The sequence below is a fragment of the Larimichthys crocea genome, chromosome VI (assembly GCF_000972845.2).
Source record: "Larimichthys crocea isolate SSNF chromosome VI, L_crocea_2.0, whole genome shotgun sequence".
Lineage (NCBI taxonomy): Eukaryota > Metazoa > Chordata > Actinopteri > Sciaenidae > Larimichthys > Larimichthys crocea.
In genome coordinates this window covers 14,196,396-14,223,753 of record NC_040016.1, presented here as the reverse complement: position 1 = coordinate 14,223,753, position 27,358 = coordinate 14,196,396, and the positions used below count along the sequence as shown (strand labels likewise).

The window sequence follows — 27,358 nt, the reverse complement described above, 5'->3', positions numbered from 1 at the left end:
TGTAGATGTAGAAGTGTAAACATACATCAATTTAATTTTGTGTGCCGTCCATTCATTTAAGATTCAGCGTGTAACTCACCGGGACTAACTGATGGCATTTGAATTTAAATGGTGGTTTCAGTCCCAGTTATTTATGAGGTACATTTTTATTGCTTTGAGATGAAACAATAATGTCAGAACTCATGGCACATATTTAATGATAAAAGGTGTCTGAAAGGATTGCAGATAGAGTATTTGTTGCCTGTGGAACATTGAAGGGGACATAATGCATGTGAAACATGGTGGTGGTATGATAATATATTGTTTGAATAGACTCTCTTTTACCCATCAACCAGTCTGGTTCAAACCAACAGTAAGCTAGTTTCAGTTTAGTGCAGGGGAAGCTATAGAAAACAGATATATTATATAAGTCCCTTTACAGAGGATTTTTGTAGAAACCTTTGTTTTTGTTCTCAGGCTGGTAACTAAGGCCTGACTGTAGAGGAACATAGATGCCCTGATGTATCTAAAAAGTGGATCTGCATACACAATCTTCTGTCATTGTGTTGGGCTGGATGAGCAGACTGAGCAGCATTGTGTTGTTCAGAGCACCACTCTACTTGTCTTTCTCCAGGCTGCATTTCTTTGTCTTCTCCTCTGCCAGCTGACTCGCACTGGATGCTTCTGCTTTTGTGTCTGAAAAATACAGACAAAGATAAAGGACTGAGAGACAATGCAAGAGAGAGAGAGGGGAGGCTGGACTTGGGAGTTTTAATGGACTACTGCAGCTAAATAATAACATCATAATTCATAAAAAAAGGTTTATAGCGTCTCTTAAAGTACATTGTGCTCGTTCTGTATATGCATACTTCAGTTGTCTTTAACTAATAATTCATTTGTTGCAATGGTTGAGAGAAATATAGAAAGAAATTAATAAAAGAACAAACTTGACAGAGATGACTCCCACAGTATCAGCTCAACCCTGTGGGCACCCTAAACACATTTTCCACTCTTGTATGTAGCTGCCTCGTAGGATATCTCAGCTCTGTGACGTGCGTATCGAAGCCACCTCACAGATGTTTGTTGACAAGTCATGATTACATGACAGCAAACCAAACCTGTCGAACTGTTCCACACAGCTAAATAAACCATGCTCAGAATCAGGAATACTTTATTATTAATCCCGCGGGGAAATTGTTTTTGTTACCACAGCTCCCAAACGGTAAGTGAGATAGTGAGTGATAGCACAAAAACAATAGCAAGAAACAAAGCAATATACACCTATACGATATCCTATTTTAACACTATATACACACTATATACACATGTATGTGTATACACATGTTGAACCGATGACGTAACGTCCCCTGAGAGGAAAGCATTTCTGTGTAACAGAGGCTCTTTTGACTCTCATGTACCTGCTTGTGCGTTGTTTTGTTGTGATGAGGGATCTGGTACATTGGCAACGCTGGAACAGTCCTCTTTCTCCTTGGAGAGGGGGCACTCGAGTCCACCAGCAGCTTCTAATAGACTCTCCCTTGAGAACTCTGCAGGGGGCAGAGGGACGAACAGAGGACGTGATGAGGGTGAAGGAAAGTGAAGGGTACTAATACTGTACTGTAAACATTGTGTGACTTCTATACCATAAAATAACATTATAATAATGTTCCTTCTGTCATTCCCACAGCGGCCTGTATGCATGTTCTTCTTTGAGAGCCTAGGTTTTTAACACTTTAAGTCAAACACCACCAACTGTTTTCACTGATTTTGGTGAAACTGGTTCATCTTTTATAGAGAGATTATTTTTCTGCTTCCCCTCTAATGTCCTCTTTAGAGTTTTCTGATGGACACTAAAATAAACTGCTGCAAACTATAGCTGCTGTGAGCCCAGTCCATTAGCCAGCCCGGACACCAAAGGGTACTGTTAGTGTTTACCCTGGTACCACTTCCAGGCAATTTGGACCTCTTGTAGGAGGAGGAGGAAAAGGAGGAGTTTTTAGGTCTGGGGCAAGAGGGAATGCTGACGGTGAGCAGAGTTATGTACCAGAACCAGAGCTGGGCAAGCAGGCAATGCAACCAGGCTCAGCTGCCTCTATGGACATAATGTCAGAGGCGAAGAGACCCAAAAGGGTATTGATGGGGAAGGCTAAGAAGGCCAAGTAAGAAGCTGCAAGACAAGAGTAAATCTGGAACTGACTTTTAGTCATTGGTGAGAGCTCTGTAAAAAAATATAAGTCTGAATCTGATAGTTGTTGATTAGTTTAACATAATTTGTGATATATTTAGGATGAATCACCTTTTCTATTAGGGTACAGGGACAGGACAATCTTATCTGCTTTCCTTTTAGAAAGTCATTAAAATATTATGAAAGCAGACCCAGCACTCTCAGTTTAGTACATTTAGTAAAAAATGTAGTAAATTTTTGGGGGATTTTCATGCCTGGATATTTATTTAAGTTGCTGTTCTTACTTGCTTCTGTTATTTATTTTGAGTCAGCTTCACTACCTTCTGCTACTCAAAGGGATCAATAACGTGCAGTCTAAGTTAGCTTCAACTGCAATTCTGAGGAGAATAAACAAGTAAAGTACAAGTACCTCAAATTTGTACCTAAAGGAAAGGTGTGCAGGATTTAGTGGCATGTAGTCGCTGATTGCAATCGTCTCAACTCACCCTCTCCTTCCTAGTGTGAAGCAGAAATTAAGGTGGCTGCAAATTGCTGAGTACACTGTAGAACGTGTCATCAATCAATGCCACCTGACATTTAGAGTTGCTTGTTATTGAGTCATGCTGAGTGAATTCAAATGTCTGATCCTTAAGTGAAGCCACCCACGACAGGACCGGCGTTAATGGTCATTGATTTGTTTACCTTGACTTTTATTTAGACTGAGAGCTTAATTTGCAGATCCTCTCTAACATGTGAGCAATCCATAACAAACATGCTCATCCTGTTATATTGGTGTATGTCTGTCAAATTTTCATTTTTGAAACGTGACTTAAAAATTATTTACAATACACAACAACAAGCAGACCTGTCCACTGCTGATATATAATTGCTGGGTAATCAGTGAATGTGTGTGCAGTACCCTGCTGTACTCTGTGACCACCTATTCACCCGTCATTAAAGTGAATTATCTGGCCTGAGCGGAAAAGCTGAACTCTGTTTTTTGTCATTAGATGTGAAGTAAATTTGGCACAGGGAGGACATAGTATCTGCTGAGGTGGTGCTTTGAACTGAAGTGTTTTCATTAAAGGAATAGTCTTGAGAGATGGTCGATACCACTTTAATGTCTGTACACCGTATCTGAAACTACAGCTAGCAGGCAGTTAGCTTAGCTTAACACTGGAAACAGCTTGGCTCTGTCCAAAGGTAACAAAATATGCGTCTTAATGCTGAGCTGAGCTAGCCACAGAATTCAGCACGCAAACCAAAAAGTGGCATCAATCTTCTCATCTAACCCCTGGGGAAAGATAAGCATATTCCCAAAATGTGAGACTACTCCTTTAATTATTTCTTTCCATCCTCCCCCAGTCTCTTTCCTTCACTTCTCGTCTTACTTCGTATCCCTATCATGCAATATACATACATGCCTTCCAGCCATTTTCATGCTTACTACCACATTCTCTGCTTTACTTTTCTCCCGATTCTCCCTTCATGTTAATTAATAAGCTGTATTTGGCTTCATCTCCTCTTTAATACAGTATTATTCCAAATAATCATGACCCTCTCTTCTCATGCTACCACACCATCCATGTTTCAGTCACATATCCTTCCTTCACTCTAACATCCTCGTACCTTCTTGTGTCAGCTTACGCTATGATTTCAAGGTACATGTACTTACTTCAATATTTTAATATTATTCTTTATTCTCGATTATGTTCCAGAGGGGCATATTGAACTTTTTTTACATTCTATATATTTTACAGCTACAGTTACACTTCGCCTTATGATGCCTTACAAATAAAACAGAACAAAACACACACATTTACGTAGCAGAGCTCATTCTTTAAATCATCTCAGCACCACTCAGATTAATCTTGTGACCTTTTGGAGGCACCTGACCCCTAGGTTGAGAACCCATGGACTAAATTGCCATAAGTTTTTAAAACTAGCTCGACTTCTGTACTTTTATTTAAGGAGCATTTTAAATTCAGGACTTCACTTGTAATGGGTTATTTTCACATTGATATATTAGTATTGAAGTTCAGATAGAAAATTACTCTTTACTATTTAATATACTTTATCATGAGTGGAAACTATATGAACATAAACATAGACACTCTATACAGATAGAGTCTCATTTTATTATTTTCATTCTGAGTGGTGAAGTTAGTAGCATATTTCCAAAACGATGTGTTTTGCTGAATAGGCAGCTGCGATCCTGCAAGTATACACATAAAAAAATTGTCTTTACAGTCTCCAAACATACCCTCCATTTGGCAGCGCAGTTTCTCAAAGGCCTCTGCAGTTGCCTCGTCATCGTGCGGGAGCTCCTCCCCGGTGGGAACAGAGTCAGGGCTGGGGCGGTCCGACAGGCAACTCTCTGAGGAGCATTCATCCCCGGCTCCCTGCTGCTGCCTGTACAGGTGGTGCTCTACCAAGAACTGCAGCTCTAGGCGGAGTCGAGGTGGATCAGAGAGGGAGAAAGAGAAACAAGGAAGAGAAGATGAAAAGGAAGAGTTAGAGAAAAGTTGCTCAAGAGAAAAGAGTTAAAATTGGAAGGAGAGGGAAGGTGAGAGGGGAAAGGAGTGGATTTGAAGGAAGTTAAAAAAAAGCACAAATCATTGGGGAGATGTAGAGAGAAGGAGGACAAGTAAGAAAAAAAGTGGTGTGAGATGAAGGGAACCAATGGGATAAAAGTACACTGGAAAGACAGATGGATAGAAGGACGTAGAGTCAGTGAAGGTGAAGGTGGAGATTCAACAAGAAATCCAGCACAGCAAAGGAACATTGTACGTTAAGCTTTTTTTTTTAACAAACTATCAAGATTTAATTAACACCCAGCAGTGTTTGAAGTGCGGGCTGCGTAAAGACACATCAGTGTTGGGAGATAATTAGATGAAACACCATCTTCAGCCTTCTTCATCCATAGTTTTATTACTCTTAATCTCCTTGTAGTCAGAAACTAAAGCACACCGATTATCACCTGGGTTTCCTCCAAGAAGTGACTCATCACACTCAGAGCTGTGAAACTAATTGAAGAATAAACATCCTAGGGCTAAGTTTCACTTATCTCATCCATTATTGTTCCCTTGTTTGTTTCTCTATTTGAATGTTTTCTTTGTGTTTTTATTAAAATGAAAATCAACACTTGAAATTAGTTTTGCATTGCACTGCAGTCTGTGCAACTTTTACGTTTAAAAAATGGAAATTAGGAGAAGTTCTGGTCAGAAAATATGGAATAATGAGTTCTTGCTGAGAGAAGTACAGCACTGATTGGTGCCGAGGTTAAAATAGGACACTCGAGACAGAACAAACTTTCATCGTTAGCTACTTCACCAAGTACGTTCAAGTTACCTGACAGAGATTCTACTAGCTTTGCCCCAATAAAGGAGAGGGTGACATTTTTAAAGTTTGTCTTCAAACTATACTAACATGTAAGAAACAAGACAGAAGACACAGGACAAAAGTTATAGTTCCCGTTTTGAGCAAAAATGCAGTCCAGCTGACATTAATATGAAGCTACAGCAGTATCCGGAGTTAATACAAGTGGGTACCTTCCAAAGGTACAGTCATGATTATGCTTGTTTTGCTGTTTGGGTTTGTCTCTGTGCTTTCCCCTCTGTTTCTCTCCCTAGCACCAGTGTGTGTGTGGCAGAGGGTGTGGCTGGCTGTTCAGGTGTCAGTAACAAGGTACACTTGGCCTCTGTTCTCTGCAATTGAGTCCAAATACAAAACAACCTAACAGTTACAGTCTTTTTAATATGACATTTCCTTGTTTGAACTGTTTCTCTTAGCACCAATCAAGTTGAATTAACTGTAAAAACACTGTTTACAGTTTAGTTGTGCATATGGGCATGTGTCCTTTTTACTTCAGTATACAACTTCCATGTTGTCCCCACAGCCACAAACAAACTGTGGCCCACACCACATTAAGATTTGACTGATCTAAATAATGACAACTACCTCCAACATAATTGCCACTTTCTGGCCAATCTTTGTATTTCTATGTTCACCAGACCTCTGTCACATGAGCCATAAGAGAGTCAATTTGTGTTTAGAAGTGTTTTCTTGTATGAGATGATACAGGAATAGATCCATGAGCAGTCATATGCTGAATGAATATTCTCATTCAACAAAATACAAAGACTGCAATTCACTGATACCATTTTTTTCTTTTGTCATTTCACTGAGTAGCTGGAGTATGTGGGCGATGATTCAGAAGTCTGGAACAAGGAAACATTTCAATAATACACCTGAGAATCACTAGAGCAAAAGAGATGCAAAAATAGTCTAGCAAAAAATGTTGAAAACTTTTTGTGATCTAAAAATGACAATGACACAGATGACAAAAATGATAAAATCACACACAGGTTGATGACAAGACTGTTAACTGATAGTACCTTTCATTGTTGGTGTTCCTTTTTGCCCTTTTCTCCGTTGTCGAGGGGAGTTCAACAAGGCAGCCTGTAAAATATCAACGTTACATATCAGCACTAAAATTTTTATTTTTTTAATGGAGATGGAGCTAACTTAAAGGAGAAAAACAGACTTCTATTTCTGTAATCTTGTTTCAATAAAATGGACTAAAATGAACATGGATTTGATTACCTTGTACAGCTGGTTTGGAAGACGATCTTCATCTATTTCTGTAGAAAGCAAATAATCAGGTTTTAGTAATCAGTATTCACAATAAAAAAATTGAAGAGATTTATAATAAAACACTAAATTCATTTTGTGCTGTTCTGATACTGTTCACCGTAGCACAGCTGATGCTTTCAGTCTATCTGTAGCTGGAGCTGGAGTGCTGCTGTGTCTCCACAGTGCAGAGCAGAGTGGATATAAGGTGACCTCGAGCCAGATGGTTATCTGACACACTCCAAGCCAACAGTAAGTGTTTGCTCAGTTTTTATGAAGCACGGTGGGTGGATGTATTTTATTTTTTATTCTCCACTCTCATCTATGAATAAAAGGAGACTCTCTGGATGTTTTTTTTGCAGACAAAGGAGATGCTGATCCACTCTCATCATTTCCCTGCATACAGCCAAGTGCTGATGATGGATAAACAGCACAGTAAAACGCTGTTTACTTAAAAACACCTGAAGGGTAGTAATAGTGCCGCATACTGAAGTGTAGCTGGAGTTGATTCAGTTTTTTTTTTTTTTTTTGAATAAGTACACATATAGTTTACAGTGTAATACAACAGTCCTGCTTTCATAAATATTATAATGTTCAGCTTTTGTTTTAGAGAGCTGTTGATTTATTGCAGGACTGTTAGTTTTAGCTACATAATAAACTGATCAGCTGAGTGTATATTATTACAGTGGAAGCAGCCACAATGTGCGTATGTATAGCTGTGGTGAGATTATATTTGCTTAGGAGAACAAGGAAACTCCAACATCATACTACACTAACGTGAAGCTCATGTGACTCCCACTGGATAAAGAAAAGCTTCATCATGTGTTGTCAATACGTGAAACTCGAGTCTGTGGTCACTATATGAAAGGACCAAAATAGAAAATAAATCTGGAGTACAGTGAAACCATTAACCATGATCAATAGTGAGGTTGTTGAGCCCACATTTCCAGACTTGGAACTTTTTTCTAGGACACCACCTTGTTGCCTGGCAACCTATGCATCCCTCGGCAGTAGAAAGACACTGCGTGTTCGTGTGTGTGCGTTTGTGTGTGTGTGTGTGTGTGTGTGTGTGTGTGTGTGCCAGTGGGCCTCGTGCATATGTTATTCCTACTTAAAAATTTGAGGCTCTTCAAAGTGCCAGTGATGTGCTTGTTTCTTTATTCATCAGTCTCTCTCTTTGTCTCAGCACCAAACACAAACTCAGTTGTGTGTGAAAATGTAAAATTACATTTCAAGACGGAGTCATCTTTGTGTTAACACTGATCCTTGAAACTGAATCTTATTTTTAGCTTTTATCTCCTGAGAGTTTGGGATGGTTCTTACAACCATTATGGATTTAATTTCAAATCAATCCCAGGAAATGAGAGTGAAGGCTATCTTCATGTTACAGGGTGAAGCTAAACATTTATAAACTGTTATTTGACTCATGGTTGTCAAACTATATCAGCCTGGGAATTATAGTTTGATCCCACCAGTTAAAAATGTAATCTGAAGCATCTTTTTGCAGCAATAAAAATGTGTTTGCAAAAGAAAATCACAAATATTAATTTAAAGGAGCATACTGTATATGTTAAAAATGCTTTCACTAATTTCAATAAATGGAAAGAGTCATTGAGAAATCTTGTGGATGTACTTAATTCATTGCAATTTAGACATTTAAAGGCCCAGTGTGTAATATTTAACATTTATTAGCAGGAATTGAACAAATATATTAATAAGTATTTTTTTTATCAGTGTATAATACCCTGAAAATAAGAATTGTTTTTGCTGTCTTAAAATGAGCGCTTTATATCTACAGCGAGAGCGAGTCGTTTTCCATTAAGTCCACCATGTTGAGTCACCATTTTTCTACAGTAGCTCAGAACAGACAAACCAAACACTGATTTTGTGCTTTTAATGTCAATTTGGCAGCCAGAGTTTTTCTCACATGCATGGAAAGAAAGGGTGAGGCGTGGGAAAGTGTTCATTTGGTTGCAGTCTGCAACCTCACCACTAGCTGCCACTAAATCCTACACACTGGAGCTTTAAGAGATGATTCAAAAGAACGGTAATAAACAAATTATTGTTGTAACCTAAAAGATAGAAATGAAGATAATCATTTTAGGTATAAAGAACAGAGACTGCTCCAGTGATGGTAGTTTTAACTGCACAATTATTGCATCTTAAACAGCTCTAACAATAACACCTACAGTGATGCCAGTAGATACTGTGATCCGAGAAGATGAACTTAGTAGTAGTAACATTCTGCAGGTTCAGAGATTATAATTAGATATGCTTTTGCACCACAGGAGGAATGAAACTGTAGCTCCAAATTTCTCAGGTGTCTTCTCGGGTTTTCATTTTATGTTTATAATTGCTGCAAAGGATCAATATACTGAGGCTGAAATCTCAGAACAGTGAGTAGTAGTAGTAGTAGTAGTAGTAGTAGTAGTAGTAGACATGGTTGAAATGTCATTTAAGAAGAACAAAATACTGTATAGGTTTAACATGGCTAATATGTCAGTTGTTTTCTCTGTGTATCGAGCCCATCTGTGCTGCAGTATGAGAAAAAAAGCCAATAAAAGACAGCCTTTCCTTTCCTACCTTGCTGGCAGTGATGAGTCTATCACTGCAACTCCCTGCTGACTGTCTGTCTGACACAAAGCCAGACGAGAACAGAAACGAGTCTTCTGACTCTATTTTATTCAGCCAAGTCGCTTTTATTTAGTGCCCTACTGTAGCTTGTGCTCATTTATAGTTTCTGCACTGCTATAGATGAAGAAAAAAGAGCAAATCAAGAAAACCGTAGCACCCTTAAATGAAAAAGAAACAGAAGTCAGAGAGTATGTCATGCATTTAAAAGGGTTTCTTTGTTATTTTTTGCAGATGTTTACTGCTTTTTGGCTGAGGGCAAAGAAAGTGGGGGAGGGAAACACATGACGGCTCCCATTTCTGCACAAAAAAATATGAATATGAGTGGCTGATTTATTTTAATTTCAAAGAAAGTGTTCTTCCGCCTCACCTCCTAAAGCAGCCTCTAACTCTTTTCAAACAGATAATATCTCCTCAGTGGGAGTACAGAAATAAAAATGCAATAATGTGACTTTCTGTTACTCTTACAAAAGTAGAGCTGGCAATCTGTAGCAGCTACAGTTAAAAATAGCTCATGGACAGGAGAGAAGAGCTCAGATTCATCCCTCATGCACTGCAGACACACAAACTTACAATGCTTGATTAGTGAGGTGCATATGGAATCAGATGAGTCTTGATAATAATGAATGTGCATTTATCATCTCCCTGACTGGGGAGAACTAAAACAGTGTTGACCACTGAGCCAATAGGTATCCAACAAAAACAGCACAAGGTCATATTTTCCTGAGAGGTTTGCTTTTGAAAAACTAAAGCTTGTCCCTGTAACATTTTCCCCTAAATTTATTATGTTTTTGTATGTTCTTCTCTATGTGTCAGCCCTGTGATGAACTGGCGACTTGTCCAGGGTGTACCCTGCCTCTCCCCCAATGTCACCTGGGATTGTGAGTGACCCTGATAAGGATAAGTGGCTACAGAAAATGGATGGATGGATGGATGGATGGATGGATGGATGGATGGATGGATGGATGGATGGATTGATGGATGGATGTTTTCTTCACATGTTGTGTGCTTCATACATTAGCCAAAGTGTTTAGCAGCACACGCTCCACCACAGACCAGCTGCTTGTACTTAACAGGCTCTACATGACATGGTTGTTTTATGTGCATGGGCATGTAATTAGTTCCTCCTCTTCAATGGTCTTATAACATAGCAATACACTGCTGTTGATTTCTTAAAGAAAGCAGCCAAATACTAACAGCTCAGCGGGAAACACAAAATCCCAAAATATAAATGAATGTAGCAGTATTTCTCAATATCTTGCCACATGTTGGGCCAAAAGCTTTCTCTCTAAAAACAATTCTTTAAAGTTTTAAGTACGATAATAAATGTTATTATTCTGTTTTCTCGCCAGGAATGAGTAAAGACAAAAAGTAATCCTCCCAAAAAGCCTTCTCATCAGAGAAGATTCAAATCAGACAATATACGCTGCTTTGTTATTTGGCCTGCAGCCTGTATCTCATCTGTCCTGCACATCTGTGGTGTGCTATTGGGGTTCGCAGTGCACAGGGCAAAGCAATCTGCAGAGCATTAAATAATGCAGGGCTCTGTCTGATGTGTGGCACACCATTACTGCACCAGTACAGCTCACAGCTCCCCTCCCTAATCATCATATCTACTCCTTCCCATCCCCCTCCTCTTCTTCTTCATCCTCATTCTCTCTCTAACACACTCACAGACACACATCTGTAACTGTTTCAGTCTCCAATTGTGTCTCTGTGTCTGATTTGATGTCGGTCTTTGCTTCTGCTGTCAAACCCTGTGAGTCTTTCTTTTTTTTTATTGTTCCTGTTTTGAGTCTTTTCATTACATGGCTGTCTTTCTCTCAATTCCACATTTTGAAGACACGCACCCAGTGTGAGAATCTTTCACTCTTCTCTCTCCACCCTGATAAAGTCAAGACAGCTAAAAACACTAAATGGGTTTAGGTCAGGTGAATGTGGAGGTCATCTGATGCAGCACTCCATCACTCTCCTACTTTGTGAAATAACCCTTACATAGCCTGCAGGGTTGTTTTGCTAAAAGCAAACCAGAAGGGAGGGCATGTCACTGCAAAATGCAATAGTAGCCATTATGGTTAAGTGTGGCTTTAATTTTGAATCAAATCACCAACAGTGTCACCTACAAGGCAGCCCTGCATCATCACACCTCCTCCTCCATGCTTTACGGTGGGAACCACACATGTAGATACCATACCACTTTCTCAAATTTGACTTATCAAACAAAGTACAGATTTCCACTGATCTAATGTCCACTCCTTTTTTATAGCCAAACAGTTCTCTTCTTGTTGGTCTCCCTAGTGGTTAGACTCACACAGTCTCCTCTGAACAGTTGATTTTAAAATGAGGCTAGTAACAGTAATAAACGTATCCTCTGCAACAGCAGTACCTCTTTCCTTGGGCGGTGCACATGAGATAAAGTTTAGGTTATTGTGACTGCACTTAAAAGCACAATTAAAGGAGGATTGGCAATTGTTCGACAACTGTTTCATCTTTGTTTAACTAAATGTTTTTTGTTGGAGTTGTAAAAATAGGTCTATATATATTAGAAAGGCAAGAAAAAAAATAAGAGGAAGAAACACTGAATAGGTTTTTGTCTGGTACTGTATACCACTTTAGTTTAGCCTGCTAAGATTTGTTCGATAGCACTTAACTCTAAGTACAGTCGGGATAAGTTATCCTGAGAGGCACATGAATGTCTAAACCAAAAAAGAAGACAGCCTCAAGTGTGATATTGCTTTTAAATAAAAGCACTACAAACGCCATGTATTAGTTTACAGTAATAAGAGACAACAGATTAAGATTTGTTTGTTTGCTCTGCCAACACAAAGAGTTCTGTGCCAAGCAACACATCAACATTTACCATTTACATGTTGCTCCAGCCCAGTCGACGTTAATATTTTTGGGACTTAGCCAAGTCTGAAAGCAGTTGAAAGCTAACGTTTGTTGCCTCACAGTGTTCGCTTTGTTTTTGCTCTTCTCTAATTTGTCTGATGTCGTATGAGCACACCTGGATGTTTGCGCTGAAGTATCCAGGCTTCTTTCCATCTCTTATTCTTACAACTATTCATATGTAAGTAAGTTATTTGTGGAAAAATCATCAAATCAACCCAGCCTGTGCAGCAGAGTGAAACATGTAGTTAAAAGTCCCAGTCCTGCTTTATATCAGCCATGGTGGCCTCTTGTCCAATCAAATTACTTGGTCATAACTAAGTAAGTCTTGTTTTCATGTAATCTTATAAGCAGTTTCCATTTGGTTTTATTTCACATTCCTTTTCCTCTTCACGATTTATTTCTCCTCTTGATCGCCTCTTAGTTTACTTCTTTCTCTTTTTCTCTTGTCTTGTCTCTGATTTACTCAGCCCGAGGAGTGTTAAAGGTTTTCACTTCACTTTTATTCAGAGATCAAGGCTGACTTTGAGACTCTCCACATGCTCAGCATTCAATCACTAAATCAACACGCACACCCACACTCACACACAAAACAGATCACAGACACCAATGCTTAATCAGACAATTTGAAAGACAGAGTTGTTTTCAAGATAAAAACACTAAATAAGTCAACTCTCAGTGAGAAAATGCTGCGATTTAACGAGTACAGCATTGGCAGTCTCTGCTGGTATCCTCAATGACGCATCAACTCTTGTTTATTCACACAAAACTGAAAATACCACCCTCTGTTTTCTCACCTGGAGAAAATTACTCTTGCCGCCCCATATTCCCAGCTGAACATCTTTTAATTTTGTACTAGGTCACGTTACACACTACAGAAGAGGCAGGAAAGGAAGCAGGGAGCCAATGGATGAGTCATCAAACAAGATAACTCTCTTGAGGAGCACTGTTGTGTTTGATCATGAAGATCCCATGAGGGGACACACACACACAGCTGTTTCTGTTGCTCTACTGCAGCAGAAATATTTGTTTGGTGCATAATATAATTGAGATGCTATGCCTCTGCAATAGGAATAGGAATAAGAAATATGGCAATGGTAACTGTTTGGTACCTGAACGTGCATTAAACCACAATGTAAGGACAAAAATCTGGTCCCCACAAGATAAAGCCGAGGTTAGGCATGTTTATTAAAACTTATTTTTGTAGTTTTCGTACTGATTATGATAACACATTAATCACCACAGTAATTGCTGACATCTGGGAACACAGTGTTTTCGCCATAGCAAAGTCAGAAACACAAGCATGCAGATGAACAGTTTCTGTGTCTGTTTTGGACTGTTTGGGTAATAATTTCTTTCTCTGTCAAATATTTTGGCTCAGGCCATGTTTAGACTGACCTTAGGCTTGTGTGAAAAAATGCAGCATAAAAGCAAGAAATGTTCAAACAAGGGCCCTGGCAAAATAGCACATTGCAACAGCCCTCTGCATTATTTCATTGCAGTCTGTCTGTCTGTCATCTGCCCACTTTTTTTATCAATGTCAGTGTGTCCTCAGATCTCAGCAATTAATTCATGAGTTATCAAAAATAATGATGGCCAAGATTGCAAATATAACACAGCCAAGCGTTAATAAGACAATATTATTTGTAAAGTTTATGCTGAGCCTTGAGATAATAAATATCATATCATATCATATCAATACAAGGTTTTAAAAATGACAAAAAAGAGTCCATATGTGTGTGTGTGAGTGCATTTAAGTGCCTTACCGGGTGATGATTGATCACTGGATGCCACTAAAGTGGCAGGAGTAGGTCTACGTCTTCTGATCTGAAAAAAAGTGGAACAGTTTCATTCAAAAGTGAGAAAATATGTGTTCCTTTACAAATGTTGCTGGTATGACAGAAATGCACATTATCAAGCCTTTCGAAGCTAAAAATCATCTCAAAACCTCGATCAGCTGTTCTTTAATAAGTTTGAATCGAAAATTTAAATATTTACTGATAAAACTCAAACACTATTAGGCTGTAATTTCACACAGGCTTGGATGTGTCAGATGGGTTGGCTTATATTGGTTTATATCAGGGAGAGTTTAGCCCTGCTGGCTCAGTACATGGCCAAGTCATCATCCACTCTCTCTCATGATTCCTGCAGCCCACGACAGCCTGCATGAAGGATATTTTGGGTTTGGTTGTCGTGCATTTTGAAGATGTCTGGGCTGGTTGAGAGCAATGTTGGATCTCACAGTGAGAGCAGCGGGGCAGCCTGCCACTACCTACTTGCTTTTTGGCTCTTGACCCTTGATGTTTGGCAGCTAACGACCATCCTGGGATAATACTTGAAAGGACGTGAACATTTTACTGAGCTTTACTGTCTTCACCTGCCTGTGGACATAAAAACTATAGTTACGATGACTAATCTTTTAATCTTTGTTATTTTCAGCTGTTAGCAGGCTGAAGGGTCCATTACCACAACTGCTAAGAAGTTAACAGGTATTTAATTGAAGTATCAGTAGTTCACTCTAGATTAAATTAAGAGAGTTGGATCAGGTCAACCTAATGGCAATAGGGAGATGGGGTTAAACAACATACAGAGAAATTAAATGGTAAGCCTCATAGCTGTGAGTAACCACAGTAAATTTTTATTTTGTATCGATGCAAGAAAATACATAAATAGCCTGCCTTGTGTGGGCTATTTATCCAAAGATATTAATTTCTCATCCAATCATATCCATTGTCCACAAAAGTGAATCCTTGTAAAATGATGCATGATTTTTCCTTCATGTCCGACCCCAAACAGTGTAAGTCCAACCTATAGGCCCACCTGTGTTTTTATTGAATTTACCTCTTGCCAACAATGAGAAACTAATGCTGTTTAGTAGTTTCAAGTGAAAACAGACCTACTTTTCACGTTATCTTGCTAGACTTCAATGCACCTGCAATTCAAAATATGTTTTAATTTTTTAAAATAGTTTTAGAGTGAAATATGCACCACATGGTTCTGCAGTTATCAAATGAAATTAGTACTACATCATGTCTCCAAAACTTTGCAACCAAAGACTTTTGGGGAAAAGCATGGTGATTCATTTTCAGTTGTCTCATTACTTTTCCATTTTATTGCTCCATAAACAGGCTGTCAGGCTGTGATATAGGAATTTAAACAGACAATCAATTATTCACACACACACACACACACACACACACATACAGTTTTTTGTTTTTTTGTTTTTTTTTCCTGTCATTGAACTACTTTTTACGGAAGCACATTCACTGGATAAAAAAAAAAAAATCTTGTAATTCAAAAACAGAGAGCAGGCTAATGCCCGTCAGTGTGATCTTGATAACGAGATCTTGCGGAAGAAACAACTGCCATCTGACTTTGATGAGGCCACTGCTGCACTCCAGGAGGAGAGAGAGAAGAACGAGACTCTACAAAACCAACTGGACCAGATGACTTTGTTACTTCATGAGGTCAAACATGACTATGTTCATGAGCGAACAGCAGGAGACTATCAATCCTGCACCAGCCCTCGAATCCCAGAAAGAGGCTGAAGGAAATCTTCCACAGAGGACAGCAGAACCACCTTCTTTCTGGAAGAGAGTCCGACACTTTCTGGGGTTGAGGAAACCAAAGAGGTGGAAGAAGAAGAAGGAGGAGGAGTGAAATAACATCAAGTTTTGTGGGTTTTTCCCCCACACGTCCAAAGACCCAAAAAAAAGCAGGAAACCATTAGTCCTCCACTGGCCTTCGAATCCCCTCCCCCCAAAAAAACTAAATATAAAAAAAAAGATTAAAAAAAAATTTCAAGTTCAGATATTGTTATATTTGTTATATTTTGTAGTTTTTGTAGTTGTACAGTTGTTGGTTGGAACCTGGAGCATTTTTAAGTCTGTGTCTTATCTCGATTCAGGATGACATTACAGAAATACGTCTCCTAAAATGATTTCAGGATTTGAATTTAACTGATAATATCCTAACTGAATATAAACATACAATCTTCATTTAAATATTTAATTATTTCTGCAATGAATTGTTTATGCTATATTCTTTTTTTGTCCTTCACAGTCATCATGGAAGGGTAATTTTTTAACTACATTACAACCAGTTCATTAGCAATAAAAACTGATTACAACATGAACACGAAACATGAACATGAAAACATGTGACGTAGAACGGCTCAGAGTCTTGTACAGCTGTGGCATTTTGAAGTGGGGTTGTATGAGCTCCTTCTAGCTACAGTAGAGAAGTTGAGCTATGCACTGCTGTGGACAGGTTCAGTAGGAAAATATATATTTTGTCACACAATAATCAATATCTGTAAGTGTACACCATATTAAGAATATTTTCAATGCTTAGCCTTGCTGTCAGACAAACCTTTTAATTTGGTGCTAACTACAGAACAGCTGTCTGACGGCAAAGCAAATATTACAAGCGACCATTTGACATTGAGGGGTCACAGAGCTCGTGGTAAAGACAGCTAGGATTGTCAGATACTGTATGGCTGGAAGATAAACTCTAGACATAACAAAGCATTTGAATGTGCTAAATGTTAACTTCTAAGGACATAACTGCTGCTGTTATGTACCTGTAGATGTGCAACAAAATATTACTTTGTGAATGATCTGGTGAAAGAGAAGAGTGATACGTTTTAAAGTTAAATGTTAACAGACTTTGCATTACTCATAATAAGTCATGTTTAAAGTGAACATGAGGTGAAGATTTGTACCAACTTCATGCAAGTTTAACGCGCTCCACAAAATGTTTTCTGTTATCTGACTTCAGAAAGCCAGAATTATTTTTTAGATGTGTTCACACCTGATTGACTTAGATTTGTTAGTTACATTGTCATTTTAAAAGATGATAATTGTGACAATAAAACAAAATAAAATTGTTATAGAACAGTGCATTTGTTTCTAACTGTTAATTTGTTTTATTTGATGATTCTAATATAGTTCATAGGCTAAAACCAACATAAGAGGACAAGAGTAGCATAATGTAATTAACATAATTTTAATGCCACAGACCCACACACACACGCAGACACACACTTGCACAGGGCTGACAGAGTTGCTGACTAATGGTGGAAGTCGTATGAGCTCCAGTCCTCTGTGTATCTTTTCTAAATGCTGCTTGCGCACTTACAAAGATGTGTAGTCCACAGACTCCAGTCAGCCATGTAGCTTCACCTCCGCTTACACACTGCACCATCACATGGTATTTTTAAATCTGCTACCAGCTAACCTCTTTTTTTTTATTGAGATTAGAAACTAAAATCAAAGTCTGAGCCAAAATCGAGCCACACAGTTTTGTGTGCTGTGAGTGTACAGTGGAAAACAAAAGGATTTTTTCGCAAGTGCATTCGGGCGTACATTTGAGGAAAGTGAATAATTAAATAGCTGTTCTTGGATTACAATTGCAAGGTGCAGGTTTGCCTCTAAGCTTGTGATGAAAATGTGTGAGGAAGTTATGTAATGGAAACGGTTTGAAGCACAAAATGTGTTTTCTGCTGCTTCTCCCTTCTATTCAGGGAACACACACACATACGCTCTGTATGGTGTTAGACTTAAACTGATTAGCTTCACATTATAATGACATGATATAGAGATGTAACTCAATAAAAAATGTGCAGTAATGCAAAATGAGCAGTCAGTACTGTGTCAGTCTAATTGGGTATTCAGAGTTGAAGAGACTTCATCTTTGTTACCTTTCAAATTACAGCCTTGGAGTACAGGAAGCAAGTGTGAATAAGAAGATGTACTGAGTGACTTTTCTTTTCTTTGCCAAGCAGGCAAAAATGCTGCATTGCTTTTCACACTTTTTTAAGAAAACCGCTGACCTCATAGTCTGAGGCACATGTCATCTAGTCAGTGTTACCTCAAGCTGACACAGTTAAGGCTAAACACAGGTACAGGTTCTCTTTGCATTCAATTGTGACTTGTGTCATGGGTTGGAGATCCAATAGTGCATAACACAAATGAATCCAGGTGTGAACAAGATGCAGTGTTTAAAGACAATTGATAAAACACATTTAGGAAATGCTGAGATACAATTGTTCAAACTACATTTGTCCCTGCATGTGACCACCTCACAGCACAGTATGTGGTATTGTGTACACACAAATACGTCCACGCATATTGGATTTGCCCTTTTGCCAAATACCTAGAACAGAATGAGCCCCACTAACCAAAGCAATCTGAACTCTGTGTCACTTCAGAAGCTGTGCACCCACAACAGGTCTTAAAAGTGTCTAAAAGTTCAGAAGGTACAGGGGTCACTTTGTGATGCCCTGGTGAAATTTGATCAAAGACAAAAAATATGATTGTGCTTATTGAACAGCTTCCCTGTATGTTTTTTTGTTGTTGTTTGTTTTTTATGGTATTTTTTGTTTTTGTTTTGTTTTTTGTTCTGCACTTTTCTGTGAAACTCTCTTTAGTAGTGCAGGTTTTGCAAACATCAAATAAATCAGGTTTCATTCTGCATACTATAACTCTTTTGGCCTTTGTGTGTGCGTTTTGTTGCTATTTTGCAGAGACTCCAACCTTCAGCCCAAATTAAAGCACAACGACCCATGGCTGTGTAGAACTGATTATGCCCAGAGTCATTGTTATTCTACTCACCCAGTAGTGGAGCAAGCTCCCTGATCCTTCGCTCACACAAATACCAATGCTTACCGGACAGACTCATGCCTCAAACCAACATACCTGCCTTTCAACCCACAGTCTATTTAAAATGCAGTTCTGTCACTTCTCACAACAATGAACAAAAACAGCCTTGAAAAGTGATGGGCGGGCAAAAGCCATGCATTCCTATTCTTGCTGTGTGGGAGCAGTGGACAAAATACCCTTGGCTGAAAAATATAGGTCAAGTCAAGAAACAGTAGAGTTGAAGTATATCATATTAAACCCTTGAGGTTGTTTTGCAATTTGTTTCTTCTCTCTAATAGTTTAACGTCCTACAGACCACAGTGCTGTGTGTGCAACAAAGGAATAATAATTCCAAAATCTACCAATTATTTTCCTTCAAATACTTCTAGTTTCTTCTGACCTCATTTAAATCCCAATATGTAAAATGGTACTGAAGCGGAAACACTTCCCTTTGTCACAAAATAGGATTAATAGGAAGTCGGCAACAAAGTACAGAAATGACTATAGAGAATTGTTGTTACAACAAATATTTAATATTTAATCCCCTATATTTTACACACTTTATGTGTTTAAGAATTTACAGGCTACATAAATGATCATGAATTCATGAAAACAGGAATTTATTAATTTAGTGCTTCATGAACTACCAGCAATGGACAAGGATTAACAGTTTTTCATGCACGACTTAATGCAGAAACAATATGGTTAATTAATACCACACTAAAGGTATTTTAATCATCATCATTTTTGAGTTATTTATGATGTTCATGTTGTTTTCAGTCTGCAGCTAAAGGAACAGGACACAAAAAACTGATCAGTATCCGCAGTGCATGCTTTCGTGCATTTAGGTCACGCATGAATAAACTTAAAATTTATTCATGTGCGACCAGTTATGCATATAAAAATCTAAACGTCTAGGTTAAGTCAGTTCCACTAGCTCCTGTAAAATGTAATCTCACATCCAGCATTGGTATTTCTGGCATTTTACACATAGAGGTCTGGAGCTTGAGGGGGAAAAACTATGATCTATATATCTGAGGTGAACTATGACATACTGATGAAAAAGGTTCTGTACCAAGTTGTAAGTGTAATTACAAATGTCAATGGGATTTTGTGGTTTTGAAACAAAAGATTCCCATTTTTAGTTTCACTCTTCCCCTTTATTGGCAGAAAAGTAAAAACATTTTTATAAAATTGTGTTCCTATTCTTCCTGTAACTCTATCCACTGTTTAAACAGAAATCCAACTGAACTACACAGGTTATGTAAATCCATTTTATTTGACTATATTATACAGCTCTGACACCAAACACCCCAAACAGGCCTAATGTGTAAGATAAGATAAGATTTGCACTCAAGAACTGGGCTCATCTTCTGTGAACTTGAAATATGCCATCATTACAAATTCAGGGTTGTCTTGTTGGATGCAGTCCATGTATTGTATGCTCACTTACATGAACCCATTTCAATTTTAGTGAAGGTTACCTAACAGGTGCTCAGGTGTTATTGTTTCAAACAGACTTGGATGTGACCTATTTTCTTATCATGGAACCAACTTCCTAACTAACTGAGCTGACAGAAAATGTTTATAGTTGAGTAGTCTACTTTAGCTTTAGTCTTTATCTCCTGACTCTACGTTACCTTTGAGAAAATCAGCAGTAAATTTGTAATTCTCTGTACTCAGCAGTAAATGTAATTCTCTGTACTATCAAAGTTACCCTGTGACCTTCACGAGAACAACGAGTGTGCACCGCTCAGCGCCCTGAATCACAAAAAAGGGCATCCACCGCCAGTAAACTGCTGCAGAAATAAAGGTTAAAGAAAACTATCCCAACACCTTGTTATTGGGTGGGCTGAGACAGTGCTGAGCTGTCAGAGATTTGGTACAATGCACAGACAAGGAATTATGTGATTCCTCATCCTTCATCTTGTCATTTGAAATATGATCTTGGTAGCGTTGAGGCTAAAATCAGTGCTCAGCCATTATAAATCTTCACAGACTCTCTCCTACTGTGGTCTCATTTGGCTCTGAATAATACTGGATTCACAGAACACTAAAATCCCAGATCATCAACTTCTACTTTGTTTTATCGCAGTTTCGTCACTCCTTTTGTCTTCCTCCTTGTACCAGTCCTTATCGTCTTCTCTCTTGCTGAATATAATTGAACCAGTGCACTGGGAAACAGGGGTTAGATGCCGTACACACACTGCAATTTAACTACTGTAATAGATCCAAGAAGATTTTAATTTCTGCTGAGACTCACAACCATAAATAGCAGCAGTTTTTATCCTAAAATACAACTAAGGAGCAATGGGAGCAAAACATTATGTTTCAGTGAACGTAGCTTTTCAGCTCAGACCTTTTACTGCAGCCGCTGTGAAACTGAGTGCCTCTGACTGGTAAAACATAAATAACAGCGTAAAGGAGCTGGAAATGCTTCGTTTGCTAAGTTCTGCACCCTTTCCGCAAAGTACACATGCATTATTTTTTAATTAGAATGGAGGAAATTCTAAAATTAGAATTTTAAAATTAATTCTTAATAGGTCCTTGATCCTTAACAGAAGCAACTTTCTCACTTATTGCTGGCAAATGTAATTTTCTTCTGAATTACAGACACTGTCACTGACAGATGTTTTCTGCTGTAGCTACCTAGCAACTTAAGCTAAGCTTAAATTGGTCGAACACTCTGTCTCTATTCTATTTTTTAATGTTTCCAGTGAACAAAAAAGGGTTTTGTATGCACTTAATAGCTACATACATATGTAATGTGCTAAAACACTGAGGCTACAGCTACATGTCCGAGACCAAAAGAAATTCAGACTGTAATTTTGTTTAAACATAACCTGTGATGGTAAGTTTTCACTTCATATCACAAGAGAAAAGGCCTCTGGGATGAGCAGGACAAACGTTTGTGGCTGGCAATGTAACACTAATTTGAGAATCATTGACCAGGGCTGTAACTTTACCAGGTCTGCCATCCTTACGTCTAACTCCATATAATATCCAGGACCATCCACACGTTGCGCAGTGTTTCCACTACATTGAGGGGCACCCCACCCCACCTATAAGATCTTCAACCCCGCCTGACCAGCAAGGAAATATTGAGAAATTATTGTTATTTAAATAAATATGGAAATTTTAAGATTACTGATCCGAGGCCTAGGAAGTAAGGCTTGGGTACTGGTTAGACATGCTAATGTTTACACCTTTTAATCCATTTTTCTTACAGGTTGAGTTCTTAGTTTTGAAAAGTAACCCAGTGCAGACTGCTTATTTTAATGTGAAGAAATCCAAAGCTTGATAGGCCTGTCATGCTAAAAAGCAGGTAAAAGGTTACAAATAAAAATGTACCGTTTCAACTGAACAAAGCAGCAATCTGTTTCTTGTGGTTAAAACCTTATATTTTCAATTTAAAAGGTCTCGATTGCCTTAATGTGCTGGAGATATGCATGGAGTGATAATAAATATAATCTACAGCGCTCTACAGTTCTTGGACAATGGCTCTCCTGAGGCAATACAGAGTAATTGTTATGTTCTCAGTGAAGGACAAAGATGGTCTTCATGGAACATCAGTGTAGAGAATATTAGGAAGGACACTGTCCTCTGTCCTCTGTGCTTTGAAATGTCTGTAAAAAAAATAGAACATTGCCTTAAAATGTCATGATTCATCATCTCAACAAGGAGATTATAGCCTTCTTCTATGAATTCTCTCAAACAAGTGCTCCTTATCTGAATGAGTTCAGTATTAGTCATCTGCTCGTCTGGGGAAAGGTCTTATTTTATTTTATTTTTCTGTGAACATTGTTATTCAAATCTGTTAACAAGCCAGGAGAAACTTGAGTTTACTCCACATGTAAACCAGCTGTGTTAATAATGTTATACATAGCCCATTTACAACCTTAATGTTAGTAAATAACATGGTGTTAACATGATTAGTTCACTAATCAGACTACTGCCTCGGTCTAGTAAGAATGCATTCATTAGTGTGTGTGTGTGTGTGTGTGTGTGTGTGTGTGTGTGTGTGTGTGTGGAAACAGGGGAACTGGACCTTTGAAAAACCTATTCAGCAGGAGTTTAATGGAGCTTTATCATGTTCATTTAACTCTTTTAAAGCCTTTTAATGTATTTTTTGACATTTTGAGACATATGCTTTCTCCCTGTGAACCGTGAACAAAAAGACATGAGAGTGGCATCGATCTTTTCATTTGCTCTGCAAGAAAGCAAATAAACATTTCCCAAGAAGTCAAACTATTCCATCAAACAGTCAAACTGAAATACACCAGACTAAAAATGAATCTGTAAACCACCGTCACCACTGACACCATCAGGTCTTGGCCTCTATCAGGTACAGTTTGTGCTCCTAAGTACACACTGAGCTCTAATGTAAGGTTATGATAAAGGTGGCATGCAGCGTATCTGTGTGTGGATAAGAGGATGAGTGTGTGCTGTTGTTGCGAGGGTCAAACCTCAGGGAGGCTGCTCTGACTGACGTGCAGTTCTCCACGGAGGCTGATTCACCATGCTGGGAGGTGTCAGGTTGTTGAGATTAGTGAACCATGGGAGAAACCCCCCTGGCGTGACATTCATACAGTGTAAGTGTGCTTGCAAACACAGACACTAGCACATACACTTTTTTTTTTCACATACAGAGATCATCCTTTGTTTATTTTCCTTTGCTTTATATCCGACTGTTTCACCGTTGGGCTCTCTGTCTTGGACTTAAGGCAGGCCATGCAGGATTAGTGGCTACTCACAGTGGTCTTAGAATAAATAGAAAATACAGCCTAGAAGGTTAAAGTCTCAATGGCAATCAGCCAAGCTTTAGCCATGCTTATTGAGTCTGAGACCTAATAACTCTCTTGAGCTTTTGCAGAAGAGGTAAACTGAATTTCACTTGTATACAGCTTAAAGGAGGCTGGTGAAGAAGAGAAGGTAAACAGCAGCCTGGAGGTGTTTAAGATTCTGTTGAATGGCTGCAGCCTGGGATCAGACGTGTGGCTGAATAAATACAGGCAGTGGACACCAACTCCCTGACACAAACAAGAAACCATCAGATCAACTTTAATTAAACCGGTATCTTTCAGACAAGAAGAAAAAGTAAGAGAGACAAATGCACTGCAATCATGCCACAGATACACACAAACACACTCTACCTTTATTTATATGAATTTACCAAACACAGTGTTTCTCACATCACTTGGGCAATTACACAGATAATAATGATTCTTAGTTCAAACGGAAATTTAACGAGCTCCTCAGGAGACACAGACTAATAAGTTTCAGGCCTGAATAATCACACCATCCTGCCTTCATGCCTGTCTGCTGACAGTTTCATCAAACCTATAATTTTGGAGATGTTTTTTTTTTTTGTTGTTGTTTTGTGACACCTGTGGTTACCATAGTAACAGTAACTGTACGGGTAGCAAACAACTTCTTGAGCAGCTGCATTGACAAATACATAATAAGCATTGCAGATGTGTCTGTTTACAGTGCAGCCAAGCAAACGTGTCGTGTTGTTTGAAATAAGTGAGTGCAAAATAATTTTGTATTTCAGCTGTGAGAAATACAGACCACTTCCTGTGACTGCTTCACAATAAAAGCTGTGCCAGCTTTTGAGTGCATTATAGGTCCAGTGTGTAAAGATTTAGTAGGACCCTTTGACAGGGAGAGTTTATATTAATTATGAGTACGTTTTATGTGTATTAGTACAGAAAATACTGTAAGAATCATTGTGTTTTCGTTACCTTAGAATGACAGAGCAAACCAAACACTAGCTCTAGATTTTTCACGAATATCGTGGTCACTGTAGTTTGTCCTATACACAGGGGAAGGGGGAGTTGGTTGCAACCAGCAACTTCACTGCTGGTTGCCACTAAATCTCACACACATTTTAAAGTTGCTCTTATTTTCCATGTGGATGAAAGGTTTCTCCAGCAAAGGGTTGCTACATTACATAAGTAAAATGCATGTATAATACAGTACATGCTAAACCAAAAAAAGTCTGCACCAAGCTCTCACTCAAATGTAAGTGCACACCAACACAATGCAGATGATTCACACTCAGTTCCTCACATCTGAGCCTTACCAAGCCTTATAATACTTGTATTTGATATAATTTGTACTTTACCCTGACCATACTGTGCCCCCAAACCATCTAACAAAATGTCCTTACAAGTGCTCCTCTTAACATCTGAGTCTTACAGTCACTGTGGGGCAAAGGAGGAAAAGAGTGAACTGCAGAAAACAAAGGATGGGGTTAATAGATATGCAGAGGAGAGGGGTGAGAGAGATGGAGAGGTGAGGTGGGTAGCGAGGATTGGAGAGAGAGAGAGAGAGAGAGAGAGAGAGAGAGAGAGACATAGACATGGTGTACTCGAGGCTCATTCATTATGAATGACCTGTCCTTTTCATTTTATATTTATAAAATGAGCAAATGGGACACGTCTCTTCACTATATTCTCTAAAGACACCTGAATTAAAATCACAGTTTGTTTGTTTTTTTAAGAGTTTGCTCTTGTGTCTTTACGTGATGTTGAGTTAATAAAATCCTGAAAAAGACTTTTTGCATCTGTCTGTCTTTTCAAACTTCCTCCTGCTTTAAACTGTCATGTCATGCAGTTACAGTCTGATGATATATTTCAGACTGACGTGAATAAAATCATATTGCTGATAGCAGTTTGATTTATTTATCTTGTGATACTAGGCAGCTTTTGTCGATATCTCACTGCTGTACGGCGTGTGCAGCCAGTATCTCAAACCCAAAACAACACCAACCCCCTGGAGACTCATCTATACACTGCAGCATTGCTTTTTAACACTGCTGAGCCTGTGGCTCTGAGAATCTGCTACGCTGTGAGTGGAGGCTGAAAAATCAATCTTAAATTCATCACGATCCCTTAAACACTGCATTCAACAGACGCAGCTTGTTAATTATGTGCAAGGGAGTGATAAGAAACAGAAAATGTTGTTTTCTTTAAAGCATCAATTTCTTGTCAAACTGTACTTCGGCATTTTGGCCACAGCACACTGCTGTTCTGCTCAGCTGTCTGCACCTGCTTGCTCTAATGACTGGAATAGATGTTTTGCAAAGTGACAAAGCATAAACCATAATTTCCTCTGGAATCTTTTCCACAATGATTTTGCTCAATGTCTAGTCATGTCACTGAAAAACCTGAAAGTCACTAATCCCCCTCAACCACCTCCTCTTCCAACCCCTTGCATCCGTTCTGCTCTCCCTCCTCCTCACCTGTTCAGCTGCCTCTGGGTCCAGGTGGGTGTCCAGTAGGGGAACGGTGAACTGTATCTTCCTGGGGCTCCCAGTTTCCATGGTGGATCTGTCTATCAAAGAGGAGGACAGGACGAAGAGGAGGAGAAGGAGGAGGGGATGATCCGAGGATTGAGAATCCGTAGGAGAAAAGATGGGTAAAAAGCTTAGTGAGGGTGCTTGAGAAAGAAAATAAGTGAGCTCCAGCTTAAGGATGTGTTATAGTTTCTGTCTCCTTAATTTGATCTTTTAACCCACTTTTCCCTGATTAACTAGCTTTTTTTTGGCACCTTATTTCAATTCTGTCCTGTTTTTAATTTTTTTTTTGTTTTTTTCAGTCCTCAGCACCTGCTGGTGTCTCTACTCCGGCTTCACTCTCCTTCCTCTCTGTCTCTCCCGGCACTTAGCGCTGAGGCAAGGGCATTCTGGACTAGGAACACCTCTCCTTCGCTCTCATTCGCTGTGCCTTACTCCCTTTCATGCAAGTCCCACCCTTTTGTCACATTTCTTTCTGTCTGTATTGGATGTCTGAGATCAGGGCTGTTCTGCAGCAGCCCCTGCACAGATGGGAGAGAGAGGATGACAAAGACATACTCTCTCTTTCTTTATCTATTGGAAGGGTAGGAAAGATACATGGTCCTGCCTTTGATTTGAGAGAATATTTTTAAAATCACCTTCCCACACATGCTTAAATATAACCTATAAAGAGCGTAGACCAAAAGCCTCACTCTGAATCTCTTCTACACATTAAGTTATATGTATATACACCTCCAATTTCACCCAAGTTAAAGACAAATGTGTCCTTTACCCCGATCAATGACAACAAACTGAAGATGAAGCTGTGAAATAATCATCTGGGCTTTCTTCATGTCTGACAAAGCTTGTCCTCACTGCCGCCTGGCCAGAACAATCTTTATCGATTGCCCCTGAGCCTGAGTGTCCCTACATCACACGTCTACTGGGCCTTGATACCTGACACCAGCCAATGAGCATATGACTGCTCTGTCGTTCCAGATTTGCAGTACATTTTAAGGAGGAGGGGTCCCCTAATAACCAAGATCCCCAGCTGGACTCTAATCAGGGCCACTATGACCATATGGCACAGACCAGTAGTCAGCAGGGATGCCTTTTAAGTCAAATGGCAGGTTTCCATGACAC

The 27,358-nt window shown here is 39.0% G+C and overlaps 1 protein-coding gene across 2 annotated transcripts; it reads right to left on the bottom strand.

Annotated features, from left to right (window-relative positions):
* Positions 1 to 49: 49 nt before the first annotated feature.
* On the bottom strand, positions 50 to 26,551 carry LOC104919950 (protein phosphatase 1 regulatory subunit 1A). Of its 2 annotated transcripts, XM_019270721.2 has the most exons (8): positions 26,491 to 26,551; positions 26,183 to 26,274; positions 14,062 to 14,122; positions 6,749 to 6,786; positions 6,541 to 6,604; positions 4,407 to 4,589; positions 1,398 to 1,526; positions 50 to 675 (listed from the first exon to the last, which is right to left on the bottom strand). In XM_019270721.2, the coding sequence occupies exons 2-8, from the start codon at positions 26,261 to 26,263 to the stop codon at positions 596 to 598; spliced, it is 636 nt and encodes a 211-aa protein (XP_019126266.1). In that variant the 5' UTR covers positions 26,264 to 26,274; positions 26,491 to 26,551; the 3' UTR covers positions 50 to 595. The 2 variants fall into 2 exon arrangements, with proteins under 2 accessions (XP_019126266.1, XP_019126265.1); XM_019270720.2 differs by having other exon boundaries at positions 26,183 to 26,538.
* Between the last annotated feature and the right edge of the window lie 807 nt (positions 26,552 to 27,358).

Bases quoted from the DNA above. Each gene is read 5' to 3' on its own strand.
- LOC104919950 (XM_019270721.2), bottom strand. From the start codon at position 26,263: ATGGAAACTGGGAGCCCCAGGAAGATACAGTTCACCGTTCCCCTACTG. The intron at 14,123-26,182 runs GTGAGGAGGAGG...ACTTTTTTTCAG, and splicing joins ACCCAGAGGCAGCTGAACAG to ATCAGAAGACGTAGACCTAC. The intron at 6,787-14,061 runs GTAAGGCACTTA...TGCTTTCTACAG, and splicing joins CAGTGATCAATCATCACCCG to AAATAGATGAAGATCGTCTT.